The 22,350-nt window shown below is 42.7% G+C and overlaps 2 protein-coding genes across 3 annotated transcripts in view; one reads left to right on the top strand and one right to left on the bottom strand.

The window, feature by feature from the left end:
- Positions 1-702: 702 nt before the first annotated feature.
- On the bottom strand, positions 703-4,647 carry LOC112246698 (FAST kinase domain-containing protein 3, mitochondrial-like). 2 transcript variants are annotated; one of them, XM_024415187.2, is made up of 6 exons: positions 4,526-4,647; positions 2,864-4,272; positions 2,435-2,520; positions 1,985-2,229; positions 1,579-1,693; positions 703-1,358 (listed from the first exon to the last, which is right to left on the bottom strand). In XM_024415187.2, the coding sequence occupies exons 2-6, from the start codon at positions 4,230-4,232 to the stop codon at positions 1,260-1,262; spliced, it is 1,914 nt and encodes a 637-aa protein (XP_024270955.1). In that variant the 5' UTR covers positions 4,233-4,272; positions 4,526-4,647; the 3' UTR covers positions 703-1,259. The 2 variants fall into 2 exon arrangements, with proteins under 2 accessions (XP_024270955.1, XP_024270956.1); XM_024415188.2 differs by lacking the exon at positions 4,526-4,647 and adding an exon at positions 4,366-4,515.
- A 3,664-nt stretch (positions 4,648-8,311) lies between these two features.
- Positions 8,312-22,350, top strand: part of rab3gap1 (RAB3 GTPase activating protein subunit 1) — a 56,813-nt gene continuing 42,774 nt past the window's right edge. The window contains exons 1-11 of the mRNA XM_024415191.2: positions 8,312-8,383; positions 8,480-8,535; positions 10,308-10,383; positions 10,509-10,641; positions 11,443-11,521; positions 11,771-11,890; positions 14,404-14,569; positions 16,549-16,648; positions 19,957-20,038; positions 20,230-20,298; positions 21,860-21,933. Coding sequence (XP_024270959.1) covers positions 8,363-8,383; positions 8,480-8,535; positions 10,308-10,383; positions 10,509-10,641; positions 11,443-11,521; positions 11,771-11,890; positions 14,404-14,569; positions 16,549-16,648; positions 19,957-20,038; positions 20,230-20,298; positions 21,860-21,933 — 976 coding nt within the window. The 5' untranslated portion in view covers positions 8,312-8,362. The remainder of the gene's footprint in view (positions 8,384-8,479; positions 8,536-10,307; positions 10,384-10,508; positions 10,642-11,442; positions 11,522-11,770; positions 11,891-14,403; positions 14,570-16,548; positions 16,649-19,956; positions 20,039-20,229; positions 20,299-21,859; positions 21,934-22,350) is intronic.

Here is a 22,350-nt window from a genome sequence, read left to right as displayed (position 1 = left end):
AGTGCCAAATCAGAGGCAGTAGGGATGACCGGGATTTTCTCTTGATAAGTGTGTGAATTAGACAATTTTCCTGTCCTGCTAAGAATTCAAAATGTAACTCGTACTTTTGGGTGTCAGGGAAAATGTAAGGAGTAAAAAGTACATTATTTTGTTTAGGAATGTAGTGGAGTAAAAGTAAAAGTTGTCAAATATAAATAGTAAAGTAAAGTAGATACCCCCCAAAAAACTACTTAAGTAGTACTTTAAATTATGTTTTACTGAAGTACTTTACACCACTGTGAATTAGTAATCATAAATTACACCAAAAATGTGTTGATTCAGTCACAAGCTGTTCTGACACTGTAGTTAATCAGTATTACGCTCATATTTCACGTGACATGCATGGGGTATAGCTTTGTCTTCAAAATAAAGCCTGTTACGCAGACCACCCCATGTACATGCTTTGGTCCATATGCCTGTCAGCATTTAAGTACCCTTTAATCTATTACTTTACGTTCCCCTTAAACTAGTGGTTAGAGCGTTGGATTTGTAACCGAAAGGTTGCAAGTTCAAATCACTGAGCTGACAAGGTACAAATCTGTCGTTCTGCCCCTAAACAGGCAGTTAACCCACTGTTCCTAGGAAGTCATTGAAAATAATAATTTGTTCTTAACTGACTTGCCTAGTTAAATAAAGGTAAATAAATCAAAAACGTAAGAGAGCTGGAGGCCTTATACAAATCATGTTTATTGTTTACAAACACATAACAGTGAAGGAACTTTGAGTTTCCCCCATGGTTGTTTGAAAACTGTTTTTACACATTTTATTTTGCAATATAGAATCATCTGTATTGGAAAATACAGTCCATTGTACAAAATATACAGTACCTTCAAGCTTACATGGATACACAAACCTGTTTTATTTATGAATATAGAGTCAGTGTATAACTAACAAACTGCAGAAAGCTCCTATATGGAAGTATGCAGTTTATAGTTGACCTATTACCTACCATAGCCATAGTCCATATTTTGCGAAAAATTCCATCACATTATGTATAATGACTTAACACTTTTCTAGACCACTCTGTCATAACCCCAACACAGTCATAATAGTATTATGAAGACTTTAGAAACGGAAGGTTCATGCCTAATCCAATGTTTTCTGTGATGATTAGTAGACAGTTTAAGAAACATCCTAGTTCATCTTGTTGAAGGCCATGTTGTCAGGTCAGAGGTCACAGAGCTTGGATGTGACGTCACAACGTCCTCCTATCTGAGAAGTCACCGGTAAAACCTAAAGATTGTGGGGAATATCTTCTTATGAAGGTATTGTACCCGTTCCTTTTGTGTTCTCAATTTCTCAAATTCAAAGTAAGGGATCTGGTGGGGAACATACAGACAAAGACCAATGTCAGATAGGTCTTCATGAGAAAATAAATACGCCTAGACAAATGTAACTCAGTCACAGAACGACACAGAAAATGACACATTACATTGATTATAGAGATGAATTCAAAGCACATAGAGTACTAACACACATTCCACACACCTCACATTGTGTGTCTATTCTAGCCTGTAACCAGGAGCGGAGTTCCCCTACCTGAACCACTTCGTAGCCCATTCTGCAGAGGTGGCGTCTCTTTGTGGTCTCCTTTCCCAGAAGGTGATGGGTGTTGCTGCAGAAGCGGTCCTGAGCATCCAGGCACAAGGCAATCCTACATAGAGGAAAACAATTAACCTGTTATCTGACTGGCCATTTTATTCAATGGGTGATAAGTCGTGAAATGCAATAAGTATCATTCTCTGTGTCCGAGGATCTGCCTGAACAAGGTGCTGTGAAGATTTGCTCATTGGAATAAATGGTTGTATTTCAAATGAATTGAATCTTTGGAAGTAAGGACCACTTATTGGGCACTTTGGAAAACAGGGTGATTGGTAGATCAGGGAATGAGTCTGTGCAGCGCCCTGTCAGACTGATCCTCTAACAAAGTTCCAATGGCTCTAACCTCCTATGAGTGTGGTCCCACTGTGAGAGAGGCAGGACAAACCCATCCTCATCCAGACAGATCTCCACGTCTATGGTGTATCCAGGCTGCGTGAAGACCCTGGTAGAGTAGTAGGTCTTTCCCTCTAGCAGCTTGTTAAGAGGGCCCTTCACCTGGTTGTACAGGTAGCTCTCTACAGGGCTCTCAAAGGAGTGGTCCATGGAGGAAAACTTCTTCACATGGAGATAGTAAGGTAATCTCGGGCCCTGTACGGAACACAGTATAATATACAGTATATACATCAGAATGAACTTTGTGTTCAATCCAACTACTTCAAAATAATATTTTTCATTCAGTGTGACACGTGAAGGCACATTGTAAGAGTCAGAGGGCTTTAATTTGACAGACAATTTTGCATAATTATTGTATGATTTATTTGTATATTTACAATGTTATTAGGGAGGTACTCACCCGGTAGTAGGTGCACTCTAGTGAGATAGAGAGGTTGAGTTGGGTTAGCTGGCCTAAGGCATGCTTGTCCAGGGGCTCCCCTTGTGCTGGGAAAGAATAGCAGCCTTCATCAGACACATACATAACATGACTCTGGCTAATCTCAGCGGTGGACAGTGACAGAACTGTGCTGCTAGTATGATGTAACTTAAACCAAAGAGTATTTCTGACCATCATCTGGAGGAATTTAATTTGCAACTGAATGGAAAGGACAAAACTGACCCTGTTACATAGACATATACACACCTGACATGAAATTGTGCACACATACTCACATGTAGCCCGTTTACTTTTGCTCTCACTTTTTTTTTTACACACACACACACACACACACACACACACACACACACACACACACACACACACACACACACACACTGACTAGCCTACCTTGCAACCTCTGTAGGAAGTAGGGGCTGAAGACTTTGGACACAAAGTTGAGTGGAAACCTCTCCAGGTGAATACAGGAGTGGAGCACCTCAATCAGAGCCCTGGGCTGGAACTGGGAGAAGCGAGAGGACAGCACACTCTCCAGCTTCTTAAACATCTGACTGGAGCACTGGGGCAGGTAGCTCAGTCTCCCCATGGCAATGATCTGCCGGGCTATCTGAGGTGTGGTATACTTCTCTGAGTTGCAAATAAAGCTCTCAGCCACAGCTTCGAATATGGGCTCTGAGCGACACCTCATCTGAAGGCAAAACTCCATCACCACGCTTGTGAGTTCGGGGTCTGCGTCTACTATTTTCACTGGCAGGTGCTTTTCCATGGCTGTTATGAAGTCTTCATCATGCTGACCGAAATGCATTAAGGCACCTAGAACTTTGATGAGCTCTTCATCTTGGAACGATCTGAATACCCTAGAGGCCCGTCTGCTCAGCTTCACAATCAGTGCAATGGCCTGCCTCTGTTGTAATGCCACCAGGGAGTGGAAGATGTCACTGATGTTGATGGCTTGTAGTCTGTGTATCAATTTCTCTGTGTGTCTGTGTAGTCTTGACATGAGATCTTGGCAATGGTGTGGGTCCTTGAGTAGTGCAAGGAAGGAGTACACACGAGCGGTTTCATTTTGGGTGAGAGCATCAATGCTGATGCTCACGGAGTCGAGAACCTGCTCAACAATCTCTGACCTCTTCCCCTCCAGATTATAGGCTACTTCTCCAAGATGGCACAGGTGAATGACCCCAATGTCTGTTTTGGAGAGGTGTGTCCTCCACTCCTCTTTCAATCTAGAGACAATTGAACTTTGATAGTCCACACCAAACTCAACACATACTCCCAGTAAGGTTGCCAGACCCTCAGTTTTCTCATTGCTGGGAGCTTCTTTCAAACGTGTTAACAACTCAGGTAAAACCTCAACCTCGAAAAGGGATTTGACAGAAAGTGGCTCCACTTTTACGTGCCCTAGTTTTGTTGGTGAAGCACTGGTTCCTAATTGGGTGTCAATGGAAGGCTGTCCAGCTGTTTTGGGCAAAAGGTGTTTCTCCGGGTGAACCCTTAACTCGTAGTCTTTCTCTTCTGCAAATGGGAGGTTACTTAACTGTTGCGCCACCGCCCCCATCTCACGTGTGTTATGGAAGCAGCCTAAACTACTTTTTACACATGGTTGTGCCATTCTGGCTTTAAAAGAAACGTCCGATTTCAATATTCTTCCAGATGAATCTGAGTGACGTATTAATCCCCGACTACAAGTCATGAAATAGTTGGGAGAGTACTGACACACAGCCCTAACTGAGGAAGAAATGCTGACAACTGACTTCATGATTGAAATGATGTAATCCTCCTCTGAATTACAGTGGAACCTAGAATAATAAGAACATGAAATTGTGTTATTATGCATGCAGAAACATTATTATACTTAATTAATGGCATTGCAGTCCAGTTTGTTACAGTACCTTCTTTAGCAGCAAATTCCATGCACCAAAAACACAGCACTCTTTCACTTTTGGTAAAATGCCGAATGAAAATTCCAGTAAAAGACATTGCCTACTTTACATCATCATTAGCTTTTGAGCACCGTTAATATTTTTTTCTTTAAGTGTGTAGATTGCTTACCTCCTCGGTTCGAATAAATTGGAAGAACTGACGAGTCACGGGCACTTACGGAACTGGCATTGTGTGTTCGGTAAATACCTTGTGTAATGTCACATGTGTCACTATTTGCTGCCCTCTGCTGGCAACATGTGTCCATGAAGGCATTTCATGTCTCCAATGTGGCTTATTATATGAAGGCATTTCACGTCTCCAATAAGGCTCATTATTATGCCATCACATCACCTTTAATAACAAATATATTACAATATGTATCAAAGCAATAATTGTATCTGCAAAAACTGGTTAAGTAACTGCATTGTTGGTTAAGGGCTTGTAAGTAAGCATTTCTCTGTAAGGGCTACAATTTCAGAAATTTTAATTCCAAACTACAACATTTTCAGACAAGATAGAACTGCCAAAGGGGGCGGTGTTGCAATCTACTGCAAAGATAGCCTGCAGAGTTCTGTCCTACTATCCAGGTCTGTACCCAAACAATTTGAACTTCTACTTTTAAAAATCCACCTCTCTAAAAACAAGTCTCTCACCGTTGCCGCCTGCTATAGACCACCCTCTGCCCCCAGCTGTGCTCTGGACACCATATGTGAACTGATTGCCCCCCATCTATCTTCAGAGTTCGTGCTGCTAGGCGACCTAAACTGGAACATGTTTAACACCCCAGCCATCCTACAATCTAAACTTGATGCCCTCAATCTCACATAAATTATCAATGAACCTACCAGGTACCTCCCCAAAGCCTTAAACACGGGCACCCTCATAGATATCATCCTAACCAACTTCCCCTCTAAATACACCTCTGCTGTCTTCAACCAAGATCTCAGCGATCACTGCCTCATTGCCTGCATCTGTAATGGGTCAGCGGTCAAACGACCTCCACTCATCACTGTAAAACGCTCCCTGAAACACTTCTGCGAGCAGGCCTTTGTAATCGACCTGGCCGGGGTATCCTGGAAGGATATTGATCTCATCCCGTCAGTAGAGGATGCCTGGATATTTTTTTTAAATGCCTTCCTAACCATCTTAAATAAACATGCCCCATTCAAGAAATTTAGAACCAGGAACAGATATAGCCCTTGGTTCTCCCCAGACCTGACTGCCCTTAACCAACACAAAAACATCCTATGGCGTTCTGCAATTGGCATCGAACAACCCCCGTGATATGCATCTGTTCAGGGATGCTAGAAACCATTATACACAGGCAGTTAGAAAAGCCAAGGCTAGCTTTTTCAAGCAGAAATTTGCTTCCTGCAACACTAACTCAAAAAAGTTCTGGGATACTGTAAAGTCCATGGAGAATAAGAACACCTCCTCCCAGCTGCCCACTGCACTGAAGATAGGAAACACTGTCACCACTGATAAATCCACCATAATTGAGAATTTCAATAAGCATTTTTCTACGGCTGGCCATGCTTTCCACCTGGCTACTCCTACCACGGTCAACAGCACTGCACCCCCAACAGCAACTCGCCCAAGCCTTTCCCATTTCTCCTTCTCCCAAATCCATTCAGCTGATGTTCTGAAAGAGCTGCAAAATCTGGACCCCTACAAATCAGCCGGGCTAGACAATCTTTGACCCTTTCTTTCTAAAATTATCTGCCAAAATTGTTGCCACCCCTATTACTAGCCTGTTCAACCTCTCTTTCGTGTCGTCTGAGATTCCCAAAGATTGGAAAGCAGCTGCGGTCATCCCCCTCTTCAAAGGGGGGGACACTCTTGACCCAAACTGCTACAGACCTATATCTATCCTACCGTGCCTTTCTAAGGTCTTCGAAAGCCAAGTCAACAAACAGATTACCGACCATTTCTCACCGAATCCCACCGAATCTCACCATACCTTCTCTGCTATGCAATCTGGTTTCAGAGCTGGTCATGGTGCACCTCAGCCACGCTCAAGGTCCTAAACGATATCTTAACCGCCATCGATAAGAAACATTACTGTGCAGCCGTATTCATTGATCTGGCCAAGGCTTTCGACTCTGTCAATCACCACATCCTCATCGGCAGACTCGACAGCCTTGGTTTCTCAAATGATTGCCTCGCCTGGTTCACCAACTACTTCTCTGATAGAGTTCAGTGTGTCAAATTGGAGGGTCTACTGTCCGGACCTCTGGCAGTCTCTATAGGGGTGCCACAGGGTTCAATTCTTGGACCGACTCTCTTCTCTGTATACATCAATGAGGTCGCTCTTGCTGCTGGTGAGTCTCTGATCCACTTCTACGCAGACGACACCATTCTGTATACTTCCGGCCCTTCTTTGGACACTGTGTTAACAACCCTCCAGGCAAGCTTCAATGCCATACAACTCTCCTTCCGTGGCCTCCAATTGCTCTTAAATACAAGTAAAACTAAATGCATGCTCTTCAACCGATCGCTACCTGCACCTACCCGCCTGTCCAACATCACTACTCTGGACGGCTCTGATTTAGAATACGTGGACAACTACAAATACTTAGGTGTCTGGTTAGACTGTAAACTCTCCTTCCAGACCCATATAAAACATCTCCAATCCAAAGTTAAATCTAGAATTGGCTTCCTATTTCGCAACAAAGCATCCTTCACTCATGCTGCCAAACATACCCTTGTAAAACTGACCATCCTACCAATCCTCGACTTTGGCGATGTCATTTACAAAATTGCCTCCAATACCCTACTCAACAAATTGGATGCAGTCTATCACAGTGCAATCCGTTTTGTCACCAAAGCCCCATATACTACCCACCATTGCGACCTGTACGCTCTCGTTGGCTGGCCCTCACTTCATACTCGTCGCCAAACCCACTGGCTCCATGTCATCTACAAGACCCTGCTAGGTAAAGTCCCTCCTTATCTCAGCTCGCTGGTCACCATAGCATCTCCCACCTGTAGCACGCGCTCCAGCAGGTATATCTCTCTAGTCACCCCCAAAACCAATTCTTTCTTTGGCCGCCTCTCCTTCCAGTTCTCTGCTGCCAATGACTGGAACGAACTACAAAAATCTCTGAAACTGGAAACACTTATCTCCCTCACTAGCTTTAAGCACCAACTGTCAGAGCAGCTCACAGATTACTGCACCTGTACATAGCCCACCTATAATTTAGCCCAAACAACTACCTCTTTCCCAACTGTATTTAATTTTAATTTATTTATTTATTTTGCTCCTTTGCACCCCATTATTTTTATTTCTACTTTGCACATTCTTCCATTGCAAAACTACCATTCCAGTGTTTTACTTGCTATATTGTATTTACTTTGCCACCATGGCCTTTTTTGCCTTTACCTCCCTTCTCACCTCATTTGCTCACATTGTATATAGACTTGTTTATACTGTGTTATTGACTGTATGTTTGTTTTACTCCATGTGTAACTCTGTGTCGTTGTATCTGTCGAACTGCTTTGCTTTATCTTGGCCAGGTCGCAATTGTAAATGAGAACTTGTTCTCAACTTGCCTACCTGGTTAAATAAAGGTAAAATTTAAATTTAAATTTAAAAAAAACAACTTGTTGTATTCTGCGCATGTGATAAATAACATTTGATTTTATCTGATTTGAGTGTTTGACAATATGCATACTGATATTAATTCCAAGACTAAGTTGTAAAAGTAAGATGTATTTTTCTACTACCGTTACTACAAGATGAACAAATGAAACTGCATTAAATAAAGGAATTTTAAAGAAAGTATTCGAATGAAGGTAAATTGTCCATTTTCATTACGAGTGGTTCAAAGCACGAGCATTGTGTCAAAAGCGTTGTTCGGTGTAAAATGTGTCAAATTCGGTGACGTCATTGCTTAATTGCGGAAGAGACTCCATCGACAAGAATCCCATAATGCAACGGACAGCAAAATTCATAAACAGGAATTCATGATGGCGGCTGACAGTGACGTGAGTACAGTACTGGTGTACAGTTTATAAAGTAAACATTGCATCATATTTAAAATGTTTAGAAAATATTGGATGTTAACGTTATTTCCTTTACAGCCGGAGTCGGAGGTCTTCGAGATCACGGATTTTACCACCGCGTCTGAGTGGGAGAGGTAGGTGGATACTGGAGATCTCTGGCTAGCTAAATTAGCTTTAGCTAATAACAACAACAACAGTAACGTTAGTTGTGAATCATCATCAGACTAGATAGAAGAATTGGATTAGAAGCTATTCATGGCTGGCCAAATATAGTTCGCCTGTTCCATATAGCTAGCATAATATGCTGAGTATATGACAGACAACGTTCTCGTCTCCTGTCTTGTGCTGTCAATCACATTGCTCAATCAGCTAGCTATGCTGGTTTGCATTGCATTCCTTCACGAAGAAATATTGCAGTACAACTGCAGTTACAGTGCAGCTATTCTGCAATTACTGCGTACAAAATACAACAGTCGACTGCAGTTACTTCACTTTTACTGCAGTTTCAAAACGGCAATCCTTTTTTGTTAGTGGTTTACCCATAGGTTAGCTAACTGTCCTGTCACATCAGAATTGCAAAAGAAAGCAACTGTTCTTACCAATGTTGACAGCTCAGCAGAGCCCTACATACACTACATGGCCAAAGGTGTGTGGACACTTGAAATGAGTGGATTCTGTTATTTCAGCCACATCCTTTGCTGACAGGTGTATAACATTGAGCCCTATACCATGCAATCTCCAGAGACAAACATTTGCAGTAGAATGGCCCTACTGAAGAGCTCAGGAACTTTCCATTATAGGATGCCACCTTTCCAACAAGTCAGTTCATCAAATTTCTGCCCTGCTAGAGCTGTCCCGGTCAACTGTAAGTGTTGTTATTGTGAAGTGGAAATGTCTAGGAGCAACAATTGCTCAGCCACAAAGTGGTAGGCCACACAATCTCACAGAACGGGAACGCAGAAGCGCGTAGCTCGTAAAAATCGGATATCCTCGGTTGCAACACTAAACTGCCTCTGGAAGCAACGTCAGCACAAGAACTGTTAGTCGGGAGCTTCCTGCACACAAGCCTAAGATCACCATCCTCAATGCCAAGCGTTGGCTGAAGTGGTGTAAAGCTCGCTACCATTGGAGCAGTGGAAACCCGTTCTCAGGAGTGATGAATCACACTTCACCATCTGTCGGTCTGACGGACGTATCTAGGAGAATGCTACCTGCTCCAATGCGTAGTGCCAACTGTGAAGTTTGGTGGAGGGGGAATAATGGTCTGGGACTGTTTTTCATGATTCGGGCTAGGCCCCTTAGTTCCAGTGAATGGAAACATTAATGCTACAGCATACAATGACATTCTAAATGGTTCTGTGCTTCCAACTTTGTGGCAACAGTTTGGGGAAGGCACTTTCCTGTTTCAGCATGACAATGCCCCTGTGCATAAAACGAGGTCCATACAGAAATGGTTTGTCGAGATCGGTGTGGAAGAACTTGACTGGCAGATTCCTGACCTCAACCCATTGAACACCTTTGGGATTAATTGGAACGCTGACTGCAGGCCAGGCCTAATTGCCCAACATCAGTGCCTGACCTCACTAATGCTCTTGTGGCTGAATGGAAGCAAGTTCCTGCAGTAATGTTCCAACATAAAGTTGGAAAGCCTTCCCAGAATAGTGGAGGCTGTTATAGCAGCAAAGTGGGACCAACTCCATATTAATGCCCATTATTTTGGAATGAGATGAGCAGGTGTCCACATACTTTTGAAATTGTAGTGTAGCTTGTCCTTCCTTATCAACAGTATTTCCCAGAGCCATTTATTTCGAGATTGTGTGCGTGTGCGTGCGTGCATGCCTGCTTGTGTGATCACTGCTCTCTGACTTCTGCTGGTATATGTTATGATCCCCATGTTGTTTGCTAGGTTTGTGTCCAGAGTAGAAGAGGTTCTGAATGACTGGAAGTTGATTGGGAACAATTCAAGCAAACCACCAGAGAAGGTAACAATAAACCCTCATTCAATCAGACCTTAATGTTATGTAAGAAGCACCACGCATTAATAAGCAGCGTTCTGGTAAACTTGTTGAATTTATTCATGGATGCCCTGATTGTCGTCTTGATCCAGGGTGAATACACCAGTGGTACCTGGGAGGAGAAGACCCAGGATATCAATTTTGCTGATTTTAAATTCTCCGTAACGCACCACTGCCTGAAGCAGGAGTCTGAGGAGGGCGAGGGAAAGGAGGAACCTGAGGAGGGTACATTGCTGCTGCGGCTTTTATTTATAATCCCTGTTATCATATCTGTCTCATAGGAATTGTCACTCAGTGTTTCCCCTAGGATTTATTTCAGCAGTGGTAGCAAACTTAGTGTAGTGGGTGTGACCAATGAGGTCTCCAACCTAAAATTTTAGAGGTCCCTTTCTTGGCTGCAGATAATTTCACTTTTAAAAGTAATTATTCTGTAAACTCATACCCAAATAATGATGGTGACTTGTCCTATACATGTATTTATGGCCAAATCATAAATTGGACAAAAACACTTCAAAAACCCCACCTCAAATTTGTATCTCAAACAGACCATTTAAAAAGTCTTGCTATTTCCTCAGAGTATGGTATTCCCACACCATTCGGTTAGGGTATTCCCACACCATTCGGTTAGGGTATTCCCACACCATTCGGTTAGGGTATTCCCACACCATTCGGTTAGGGTATTCCCACACCATTCGGTTAGGGTATTCCCACACCATTCGGTTAGGGTATTCCCACACCATTCGGTTAGGGTATTCCCACACCATTCGGTTAGGGTATTCCCACACCATTGTGTTAGGGTATTCCCACACCATTCGGTTAGGGTATTCCCACACCATTCGGTTAGGGTATTCCCACACCATTCTGTTAGGGTATTCCCACACCATTCCAACACAGAAACTATATGATGAGACTATATGGATGAACTCCACAGTTTTGTCTGGACCACTACTCTGCTATCCAGCAACAGAGAGAATCGTAGTGGATGTTAAAATATAAATGAAGATTCCCACTCTGCTCTCTCTCCAGATGCCTTCCCCACAGCCATGCAGGACCTCCTCTGCATGAACAATGACTTCCCTCCCAGGGCCCACTGCCTCGTCAGATGGTGAGTACAGTACTCCAGGTCTCCTAACCTCCGACCTCTAACCTTTACCTCTTACATTTATTTTAAGATGGGAATTAAAATGACTGAAGATAGACATTCACAACTGCTATTGATATTTGTTAACACTAAATCCAGCTGATGTCTGATCTTTTTGAGAAATATATTACAGAGTTTGGTTTGAATGAGACTTGATGGATAGATAGATGGTAGCTGTCTGCTCTCTTTAAAGTATTCCGTCTGTGTTTGCAGGTATGGCATGCGTGAGTTTGTGGTCATCTCCCCCGGGGCCAACTGTGAGGCGGTCATCAGTGAGTCCAAGTGCAACCTGCTACTTAGCTCCATCTCCATCTCTCTGGCCAACACAGGCTGGTAGGTGACAGTAACTCAGAGCAACAGTGAATAATATATTAACTAATACTCTTTGGGAACAGTATAATTGTTATAATTCAGTTACATTAGTATGCCACAACATCACTTTATGTTCTTATGGAAAATCAAGTTCATATTGGTAACAGAATTTGCTTTGACAAAGAAAAGGGCTGATACTGCCAATGTATTCTATTCATATTCATGAATCTACGCTAAGGGAAAACAGTGTTAGTTCTTACACATTCACACATCTAGTGGCAACCTGCCCTTTGTGTGTGTTTCTGTTTGATGACACAAGCATGTTTTAAAATAGCAACACTGTGGGTGGTGAGTACAGCTCTCTATGGCATCGTATTGCGGTAGATCAGCTGGTATCCATGGCAACACCGGGCTAAATGGGAGATGGTACCATTGTAGATGCTCCGAGTGCTGTGGCTCTGCAGCTCTGCTCTGTGGTAGCAGCAAGGTCACCTGGCCTCCCACGGTGTCTCTGGGAGTTTACTGTGAGGCAGAGTGACACTAATAACGCGGTTATAAGAGAAGGAAGCATGTAGCAGACCATCAGAACATGCAGTACCTTCAGAAACTATTCAGACCCCTTGACTTTTTCCACATTTTGTTACGTTACAGCCTTATTCTAAAATTGATTCAATTGTATTTTTTCAATCTACATACAATAACCCATAATGACAAAGCAAAAACAGGTATTTAGTAATGTTTGCTAATTTATTAAAAATAAAAAACGGAAATATCACTTACATAAGTATTCAGACCCTTTACTCAATACTTTGTTGAAGCAACTTTGGCAGCGATTACAGCCTCAAGTCTTATTGTGTATGACGCTAGAAGCTTGGCACACCTGTATTAGGGGAATTTCTCCCATTCTTTTCTGCAGATCTCCTCAAGCTCTGTCAGGTCTTTTCAGGTCTTTCCAGAGATGTTCGATCGGGTTCAAGCCTGGGCTCTGGCTGGGCCACTCAAGGACAATCAGAGACAAGTCTCGAAGCCACTCCTGCGTTGTCTTGGCTCTATGCTTAGGGTCCTTGTCCTGTTGGAAGGTGAACCTTCGCCCCAGTCTGAGGTCCTGAGAGCTCTGGAGCAGGTTTTCATCAAGGATCTCTCTGTTTTTGCTCCGTACATCTTTGCCTCGATCCTGATTAGTCTCCCAGTAACTGAAGCTGAAAAACACCCCACAGCATGATGCTGCCACCACCATGCTTCACCAAAGGGATGGTGCCAGGTTTCTTCCAGATGTGACTCTTGGCATTCAGGCCAAAGAATTCAGTCTTGGTTTCATCACACCAGAGGATCTTGTGTCTTGTGGTCTGAGAGTCTTTAGGTGCCTTTTGGCAAACCCCAAGCGGGCTGGCACGTGCCTTTTGCTGAGGAGTTGCTTCCGTCTGGCCACTCTACCATTAAGACCTGATTGGTGGAGTGCTGCGGAGATAGTTATCCTTCTGGAAGATTCTCCCATCTCCACAGAGGAACTTTAGAGCTCTGTCGGAGTGACCATCGGGTTCTTGGTCACCTCCCTGACCAAAACCCTCGATTGCTCAGTTTGGCCAGCTCTATGAAGTGTCTTGATGTTTCTAAACTTCTTAAATTTAAGAATTATGTAGGCCACTGTGTTCTTGGGGATCCAGATCTGTACCTTGACACAATCCAGTCTCGGAACTCTACGGACAATTCCTTCGACCTCATGGCTTGGTTTTTGCTCAGACATGCACTGTCAACTGTGGGACCTTATATAGACAGGTGTGTGCCTTTCCAAATCACGTCCAATTTTTATTTTATTTAATCAAATTTTAGAAAAAAGGCTGTAACGTAACAAAATGTGGAAAAAGGGGTCTGAATACTTTCCGAAGGCACTGTATAGCTTCAAGTTATTTTCTTGCACGAGCACTTGTTCTATTACTTATGCATAGAGCATTTACTGCATTTTGTTTTGTGACTGGAAAAAAAAAATGAAAAGGAAAAAAAATGAATCCATAGATATAACAAGGCTTATTATTTCAATTCCATACTTGTTCAATCCACTAGGAGGTGTATGTTTTGATTGTAATTTCTCTATTGTGCACCAGGTGCTGCTGTGTAGCTGTGGTATATCAGGGATGCTGAGGTAGTTACAGGATTTCAGTGTGTGCCTGCTCTTCCACATTGATACCAGAGATGCCTTGCATGTCTCTCAAAATCAAAGTTTTTCAAACATCACGATTTGTCTGTTGTACAGCTCCAACTGAATGCCTCGATCCCAAACGAATGGGAAAGATGAGCAACATCTAAAATGATTCGACTAGATGGTGTTTATATTTCTCATTCATTTGGTGAATGATGCGCATAGCTATGTCTTCACAACTGATGGCATAGGACATTACCTCGTCTTGACCCAAGAACAGGTGTAGTTATAGTAGCAACAGGATTTCAATGTGTGGCTACCTTCCCACAAAACATCTGAATGAATTTGAAGTGACTTATCCCCATTAACGTCCTCTATCCCTGTGGATGCCATGCAGCCAGGTACCCATGTTTGTGCAGATCCAGCAGAAGTGGAGGAGGATGTACCATGGGGAGTGCCAGGGCCTGGGGGTGCGTACCGACTTTGAGATGGTCCACCTTCGCAAAGTGCCCAGCCAATACAACCATCTCTCAGGCCTATTGGACATCTTCAAGTCCAAAATAGTGAGTATGGAAGGACCAGGGCTTACTTATTGCCTTAAATGGGCTTTTATGAGTAGTGCCTTTCACATGGGTCACCCATAAATAATTGTAAGACTGGTTTTCCAGTTTCCCAGGAATGAGAGTAAGCATAGTGGACTAGGATGTACTTTCAATGGTGAATTTCCATTGAGCATGCTTGTTCAGCCATGACTAGGGTTAATCTGGGTCCGGGCACTCAGTCCCTAAAATTAAATTATATGATACAGTTGAACTCTAAAGTTTACATACACTTAGGTTGGAGTCATTAAAAAAATGTTTTGAACCACTCCACCAATTTCTTGTTAACAAACTATAGTTTTGGCACGTCGGTTAGGACATCTACTTTGTGCATGACACAAGTAATTATTCCAACAATTGTTTACAGACAGATTATTTCACTAATAATTCACTGTATCACAATTCCAGTGGGCCAGAAGTTTACATGCACTAAGTTGACTGTGCCATTAAACAGCTTTGAAACTTCCAGAAAATTATGTAATGGCTTTAGAAGCTTCTGATAGGCTAATTGACATCATTTGAGTCAATTGGAGGTGTACCTGTGGATGTATTTTCAAGGCCTTTCAAGGTTCATCCTTGGGAGCAATTTCCAAGCGCCTGAAGGTACCACGTTCAACTGTACAAACAATAGTACGCAAGTATAAAAACCACACAGCCGTCATACCGCTCAGGAAGGAGACACTTTCTGTCATCTAGAGATGAACGTACTTTGGTGTGAAAAGTGCAAATCAATCCCAGAACAACAGCAAAGGACCTTGTGAACATGCTGGAGGAAACAGGTATAAAAGTATCTATATCCACATTAAAACGAGTCCTATATTGCCATAACCTGAAAGGCCGCTCAGCAAGAAAGAAGCCACTGCTCCAAAAATGCCATAAAAAAGCCAGACTACGGTTTGCAACTGCACATGGGGACAAAGATCATACTTTTTGGAGAAATGTCCTCTGGTCTGATGAAACAAAAATAGAACTGTTTGGCCAAAATGACCATCGTTATGTTTGGAGGAAAAATTGGGAGGCTTGCAAGCCAAGGAACACCATCCCAACCGTGAAGCACGGGGTTGGCAGCATCATGTTGTGGGGGTGCTTTGCTGCAGGAGGGACTGGTGCATTTCACAAAATTGATGGCATCACGAGGAAGGAAAATTATGTGGATATATTCAAGCAATATCTCAAGACATCAGTCAGGAAGTTAAAAGATTGGTCGCAAATTGGTCTTCCAAATGGACAATTTATTTGACCTTTTATTTTACTAGGCAAGTCAGTTAAGAACAAATTCTTATTTTCAATGACTGCCTAGGAACAGTGGGTTAACTGCCTTGTTCAGGGGCAGAGCGACAGATTTGTACCTTGTCAACTCGGGGATTCGATCTTCCAACCTTGCGGTTACTAGTCCAACGCTCTAACCACTAGGCTACGCTGCCACCCCAAATAACCCCAAGCTTACTTCCAAAGTTGTGGCAAAATGGCTTAAGGACAACAAAGTCATGGTATTGGAGTGGCCATCACAAAGCCCTGACCTCAATGTGTGGGCAGAACTGAAAAATCATGTGTGAGCAAGGAGGCCTACAAACCTGATTCAGTTGCACCAGCTCTGTCTGGAGGAATCGGCCAAAATTCACCCAACTTATTGTGGGAAGCTTGTGGAAGGCTACAAAATACCAAATGCAATGCTACCAAAAACTCAATTAGTATATGTAAACTTCTGACCCACTGGAAATGTGATGAAAGAAATAAAAGCTGAAATAGATCATTCTCTCTGCTATTATTCTGACATTTCACATTCTTAAAATAATGTGGTGATCCTAACTGACCTTAGACAGGGAATTTTTACTTGGAATAAATGTACATATGATAGATGGAACAAGATAATACATCATCTTGACTCTTTCTGTTTCTGCCCTTTTCCCCTTTTCTCTTCTCTGTCTTGTGTTGTTCTCCAGGGTTGTCCCCTGACTCCTCTTCCTCCCATCAACATCGCTATCCGCTTCACGTATGTCCTGCAAGACTGGCAGCAGTACTCCTGGCCTCAGCAGCCCCCTGGTCAGTACCACCAACAACACAACCACACAGCCTACTAAACTGGAAGAAATGTATCTGGTTATTATGACCCCTTGACTTTTCCCACATTTTGTTACGTTAAAGCCTTATTTGAAAATGGATTAAATAAACAAATAAATATGTCCTCGGCAATCTACACACTACCCCACGATGACAAAGCGAAAACAGTTTATTTGTATTTTTTGCAAATGTATTAAAAATAAACTGATACCTTATTTACCTAAGTTTTCAGACCTTTTACTATGAGACTTGAAATGGAGCTCAGGTGCCTTGATCCTTCTTGAGATGTTTTTACAACTTGATTGGAGTCCAACTGTGGTAAATTCAATTGATTGGACGTGATTTGGAAAGGCACACGCCTGTCTATACAAGGTCCCACAGTTGACCGGGCCTGTCCGAGCAAAAACCAAGCCATGAGGTTGAAGGAATTTTCCGTAGAGCTCAGAGACTGAATTGTGTCGAGGCATTGTGGATTGTGTCGATCTGGAGAAGGGCACCCAAAAATGTCTGCACCATTGAAGGTCCCCAAGAACACAGTGGCCTTAATCAGTCTTAAATGGAAGAAGTTTAGAACCACCAAGACTCTTCCTATACCTGGCAGCCTGGCCAAGCTGAGCAATCGGGGGAGAAGGGTCTTGGTCAGGGAGGTGACCAGGAACCCAATGGTCACTCTGACAGAGCTATAGAGTTCCTCTGTGGCGATGGGAGAACTTTCCAGAAGGACAACCATCTCTGTAGCACTCCACCAATCGGGCCTTTATGGTCGAATGACCAGACGGAAGCCACTCAGTAAAAGGCACCAAACGCCTGCTTGGGGTTTGCCCAACGGCACCTAAAGACTCTCAGACAATGAGAGGCAAGATTCTCTGGTCTGATGAAACCAAGATGGAACTCTTTGGCCTGAATGCCAAGTGTCACATCTGGAGTAAACCTGGCAACATCCCTACTGTGAAGCATGGTGGTGGCAGCATCATCCTGTGGGATGTTTTTCAGCGGCAGGAACTGGGAGACCAGTCAGGATTGAGGGAAAGATGAACGGAGCGAAGTCCAGACAGATCCTTGATGAAAACCTGCTCAGGACTTCAGACTGGGGCGATGCTTCACCTTCCAACAGGACAATGACCCTAAGCATACAGCCAAGACAATGCAGGAGTGACTTCGGGACAAGTCTCTGAATGTCCTTGAGTGGCCCAGCCAGAGCCCGGACTTAAACCCGATCAGACATCTCTGGAGAGACCTGAAAATAAATGTGCAGCAACGCTCCCCATCCAACCTGACAGAGCTTGAGGGGATCTGCAGAAAAGAATGGGAGACAATCCCCAAATACAGGTGTGCCAAGCTTGAAGCGTCATACCCAAGAGGACTCGAGGCTGTAATCGCTGCCAAAGGTGCTTCAACAAAGTACTGAGTAAAGGGTCTGAATACTTATATACTTATTTAAATGTGATATTTCAGTTTAGAATAAATTAGCAAAAATGTTTTAAATGTTTTTGCCATTATGGGTAATTGTGTGTAGATTGATGAGGGGGAGAAAAACAACGGAATTTAGAATACGGCTTTAACCTAACAAAATTTGGAAAAAAGTCAAGGGGTCGGCATACTTTCCGGAAGGCACCGTGTATTCCAGAGTCGATATGGGTTCGAATTCAGCCCACTGCCCTTCTAACTTGCACAGTCGCACTTCTCCTACCTTACCTGGTTGATCTTATAAAACCACATCCTATCCATTCAGTAAAACCACAAAATATGAAACGGGAAGGAGCTACAGTGTCTTCAAAGTATTCACACCCCTTGACTTTTTCTAAATGTTGTTGTGTTACAAGGTGAGATTAAAATGGATTTATTTGTCTTTTTTTTGTTGATGATATACATAAGACACTCAGGCCCTAAGAGCATTGCACACCTGGATGGTACAATATCTGCATATTATTGTGACTTCAGCAGGACAATAGAAGTGTCTGTTAGAAAGCAGGCTGAACCAGGTCTTCCTCTAGGATTTTGCCTGTACTTAGCTCTATTCCGTTTATTTTTACCCCCCCAAAAAACCTTGCTGATTACGAACATACCTATAATATGATGCAGCCACCACCATGATTGATAATATGAAGAGTGGAACTCTGTGATCTGTTGTTGGATTTTCCTCAAACATAGCATTTTCTATTCAGGACATAAAGTTAGTTTCTTAGCCAAATGTTTTGTTGTTTTATTTAGACCCTTATTGCAAACAGGATGCATGTTTTGGAATATGTTTTATCTGTAAAGGCTTCCTTCTTTTCACTGTGTCCTTTAGGTTAGTCTTGTGGAGTAACTACAATGTTGTTGATCCATCCTCAGGTTTCTCCTATCATAGCCATTAAACTCTAACTGTTTTAAAGCCACCATTGGTCTCATGTTGAAATCGCTGAGCGGTTTCCTTCCTCTCTGGCAACTGAGTTAGGGAGGACGCCTGTGTCTTTTGGAGTGAGTGGGTGTACCACCCAAAGTGTAATGAATAACTTCACCATGCTCAAAGGGATATTCAAAGTCAGCTTTTTATTTATTTATACCCATCTACCAATAGGTTCTCTTCTTTGCGAGGCATTGGAAAACCTCCCTGGTCTTTGTGGTTGAATCTGTTGGAAATCACTGCCCGACTGAAGAACCTTACAGATGATAATTGTATGTGTGGGGTACAGAGATGAGTTAGTCATTCAAAAATCATATTCAACCCTGTTATTGAACACAGTGAGTCCATGAAACGTATGTGACTTATTATATTTTTACTCCTGAACTTGGTGCTAGGCCTATGTAGGTTAGCCCATAGTGTATTGGAACCGGTCTTTCAACGCCTCCACACGCATTGCCAACTTTTTTTAGGAAACTGATATAATCCACTCGATCTCTATGCTCCAAATTCAATAGTGGATGATTCTTCCCACGGTCATGTTAAGTGCTGCTCTCCGGGGTACATTTTAGTGCTGCAAAGAGATGCTCAACTCTTTGAGTGGTGCAGGGAAGGCGATAAAAGGTAAGAGCTCGGAGAGATTTTTAAACGGCTTACAAACAGTCACTATTTCTGCTCCTCTTGAATGGGGCTAGTGAGCTCTAGTTTGAGAGACCAGAGTATATTTGGACCTTTTAGTTTTTATGGGATGAATTTGCCTGCCTTCAAGGCATTGAAGATGATAAAGCGTAAAAAGTGTTTACAGTTTGGGTTCTTCTTGCTACTTCTAAGTGGAAGTATTGTGTGCTGAATCAAAGTCATGTTTGAACAATGAAGGTAAGTGTTGTTGTTTTTTTGCTGCCTCCAGACTTCGACGCTCTCCTCGGCGGTGAGGTGGGAGGGGTGGAGTTCGGGAAGCTACCATTTGGAGCGTGTGAGGATCCAATCAGGTAGGATCGATGGTACTGTAGCCATGACGATAAAACAATTCATGCTTAATTTAGCAATTTACATCATTGGTCATGTGTATTATTTGTGTCTTTTAATAAGAGCCTTTAATTAATTGTTTTATGTCATTAATTAATCTCATAATGTGAAGTTGATTATGCGAAACAAACATCTGTATTTAATTGTTGTTTAGTGAGCTTCACCTAGCGACCACCTGGCCCCACCTGACAGAAGGCATCGTGGTGGATAACGATGTGTACTCGTATGTATCCACCACCACCCTCCCTCTCTCTTCTGCCCTGCTGGTTGACACACACTGAAAAAACATCTCAACAACCTGAGCTATGATCTATCAGCAACATTGTTTGTCCCCCCACAAAATGACAGGTATTTAGACAGGGAAGATGGAGGTGTCGTCTTCAATAAATAGAATCAGTAGCCAGCTTAAACTCATCAAGTAAGTGAGCATTGAGATAGAGAGGGAACCTCCAGGTAGGTGATGCCAACAATGAAAGAAGTTCCCTTTGAAACATTGGGAAAGGTTGTTGCCCATAATAATTTCCCGTGTGCCAGACAGTGTAGGTGTTGAGGATGGATCTGGAGGAGTTGTGTGGGAGTTGATATAACAAGTACTTCAGCCCTAGCATCACCACACGCTTGTTCAACTGCATTAAAGCTGAATGACTTTACGCTTTTCAGTTTAGTGATAAAGTGGTGCTCAGTGAGCCAGCGCATCTTATTAACAGTGTTTGTGTTTTTCTTCGAGGCCCTTCATCCTAAATGTTTATGACATTCACTGTATAAAGACATCGAGACTAATCTCAGCCCTCTGAAGAGAATCGAAAACCGAGATTAGCCCAGCCTAAGATGGTCCTCCTCCAAATATATGTTTTGGGTTTTATTTTGATGGTTGTATTTATTGTTGAATCCCCTTAGGGCATTCTGGGATAGAAATGTTATACATGGTGTTTTGGCATTTTAAAAAAAAATATAAGAGTTGAAATGTAAATTCTACCTTCCCTGACTGAATGGGTAATATACCTGGGTAAGAACCCCTTTTTTTCCCTCAGAACTGCCTCAATTTGTCAGGGCATGGACTCTAAGGTGTCAAGTGTTCCACGAGGATTCTGGCCCATGTTGACTCCAATGAGTCCCACAGTTATATCTAGATGGCTGGATGTCCTTTGGGTGGAGGACCAGTCTTGATACACACAGTAAACTGTTGTGTGTGAAAAACCCAGCAGCGTTGCAGTTCTTGACACAAACCGGTGAGCCTGGCATGTACTCCCATACCCCGTTCAAGGACACTTAAATATTTATTTTGCCCATTCACCCTCTGAATGGCACACATACACAATCCATGTCTCGAGGCTTAAAAATCATTTAACCTGTTTCCTCCCCTTCATCTACACTGATTTGAAGTGGATTTATCAAGTGACATCATAGCTTTCACCTGGTCACTCTGTGTCATGGAAAGAGCAGGTGTTCTTAATGTTTTGTACACTCAGTGTAGATTATATGGCAAGTGATGTTTAGTGGTCCTTATTTCAAGGATCTCAAATTAACCAAAAGGTCAATAGATGATTATCATGTAATTACTCTTTCCACTATATAATCCCTATACTAACACCAGGACGTTCCAGGCTGTAAAATAAACCACACTAACAAGGAACCTTTCCTCCTTTCAGAGCACCATGTTTTAATAGCCATTGTTCAGTCCTAACCTTGACTATAATGGTAAATGTGAACCACTGAAACGATCCAGGGCCAGTTTACCTTCCTCCCCTGTGTTGTCTGACTGTGTTCTCTGTGTGACCTTACAGTGATCTGGACCCGCTCCAGGCCCCTCATTGGTCAGTCCGAGTCAGGAAAGCAGACAACCCCACCTGTTTGCTCGGTAAGACCTTCACCAAAAGACTTACTGACCTTAAAGAAACATTATAAAATCCCATGGATACCCATGTAGAGCAGTGTGCATTTCCGTTGTCCTTCAGCTACCAGATATGTGTATAGTGGGGGTTTTGGGAACTACATGCAAAACACGTCTTTTGTAAGATTTGTTGGACAATAAAGTAGGGTTAGGTCAATGGTGACTAAATCATGTGACAGATGATGGTTTTAGCCTACAGTGCCTTGCGAAAGTATTCGGCCCCCTTGAACTTTGCGACCTTTTGCCACATTTCAGGCTTCAAACATAAAGATATAAAACTGTATTTTTTTGTGAAGAATCAACAACAAGTGGGACACAATCATGAAGTGGAACGACATTTATTGGATATTTCAAACTTTTTTAACAAATCAAAAACTGAAAAAT

The sequence above is a fragment of the Oncorhynchus tshawytscha genome, linkage group LG03, assembly GCF_018296145.1.
Source record: "Oncorhynchus tshawytscha isolate Ot180627B linkage group LG03, Otsh_v2.0, whole genome shotgun sequence".
NCBI lineage: Eukaryota > Metazoa > Chordata > Actinopteri > Salmoniformes > Salmonidae > Oncorhynchus > Oncorhynchus tshawytscha.
Note: the sequence above shows the minus strand (reverse complement) of the source record. Positions and strands in the feature narration are given on the sequence as shown.

Excerpts from the sequence above, each read along its gene's own strand:
- LOC112246698 (XM_024415187.2), bottom strand. The coding sequence starts at position 4,232 with ATGAAGTCAGTTGTCAGCATTTCTTCCTCAGTTAGGGCTGTGTGTCAG. Across the intron at positions 2,230-2,434 it reads TAGAGTGCACCTACTACCGG|GGCCCGAGATTACCTTACTA; the intron begins GTGAGTACCTCC and ends TGTTCCGTACAG. Across the intron at positions 1,359-1,578 it reads TGGGCTACGAAGTGGTTCAG|ATCCCTTACTTTGAATTTGA; the intron begins GTAGGGGAACTC and ends GTTCCCCACCAG.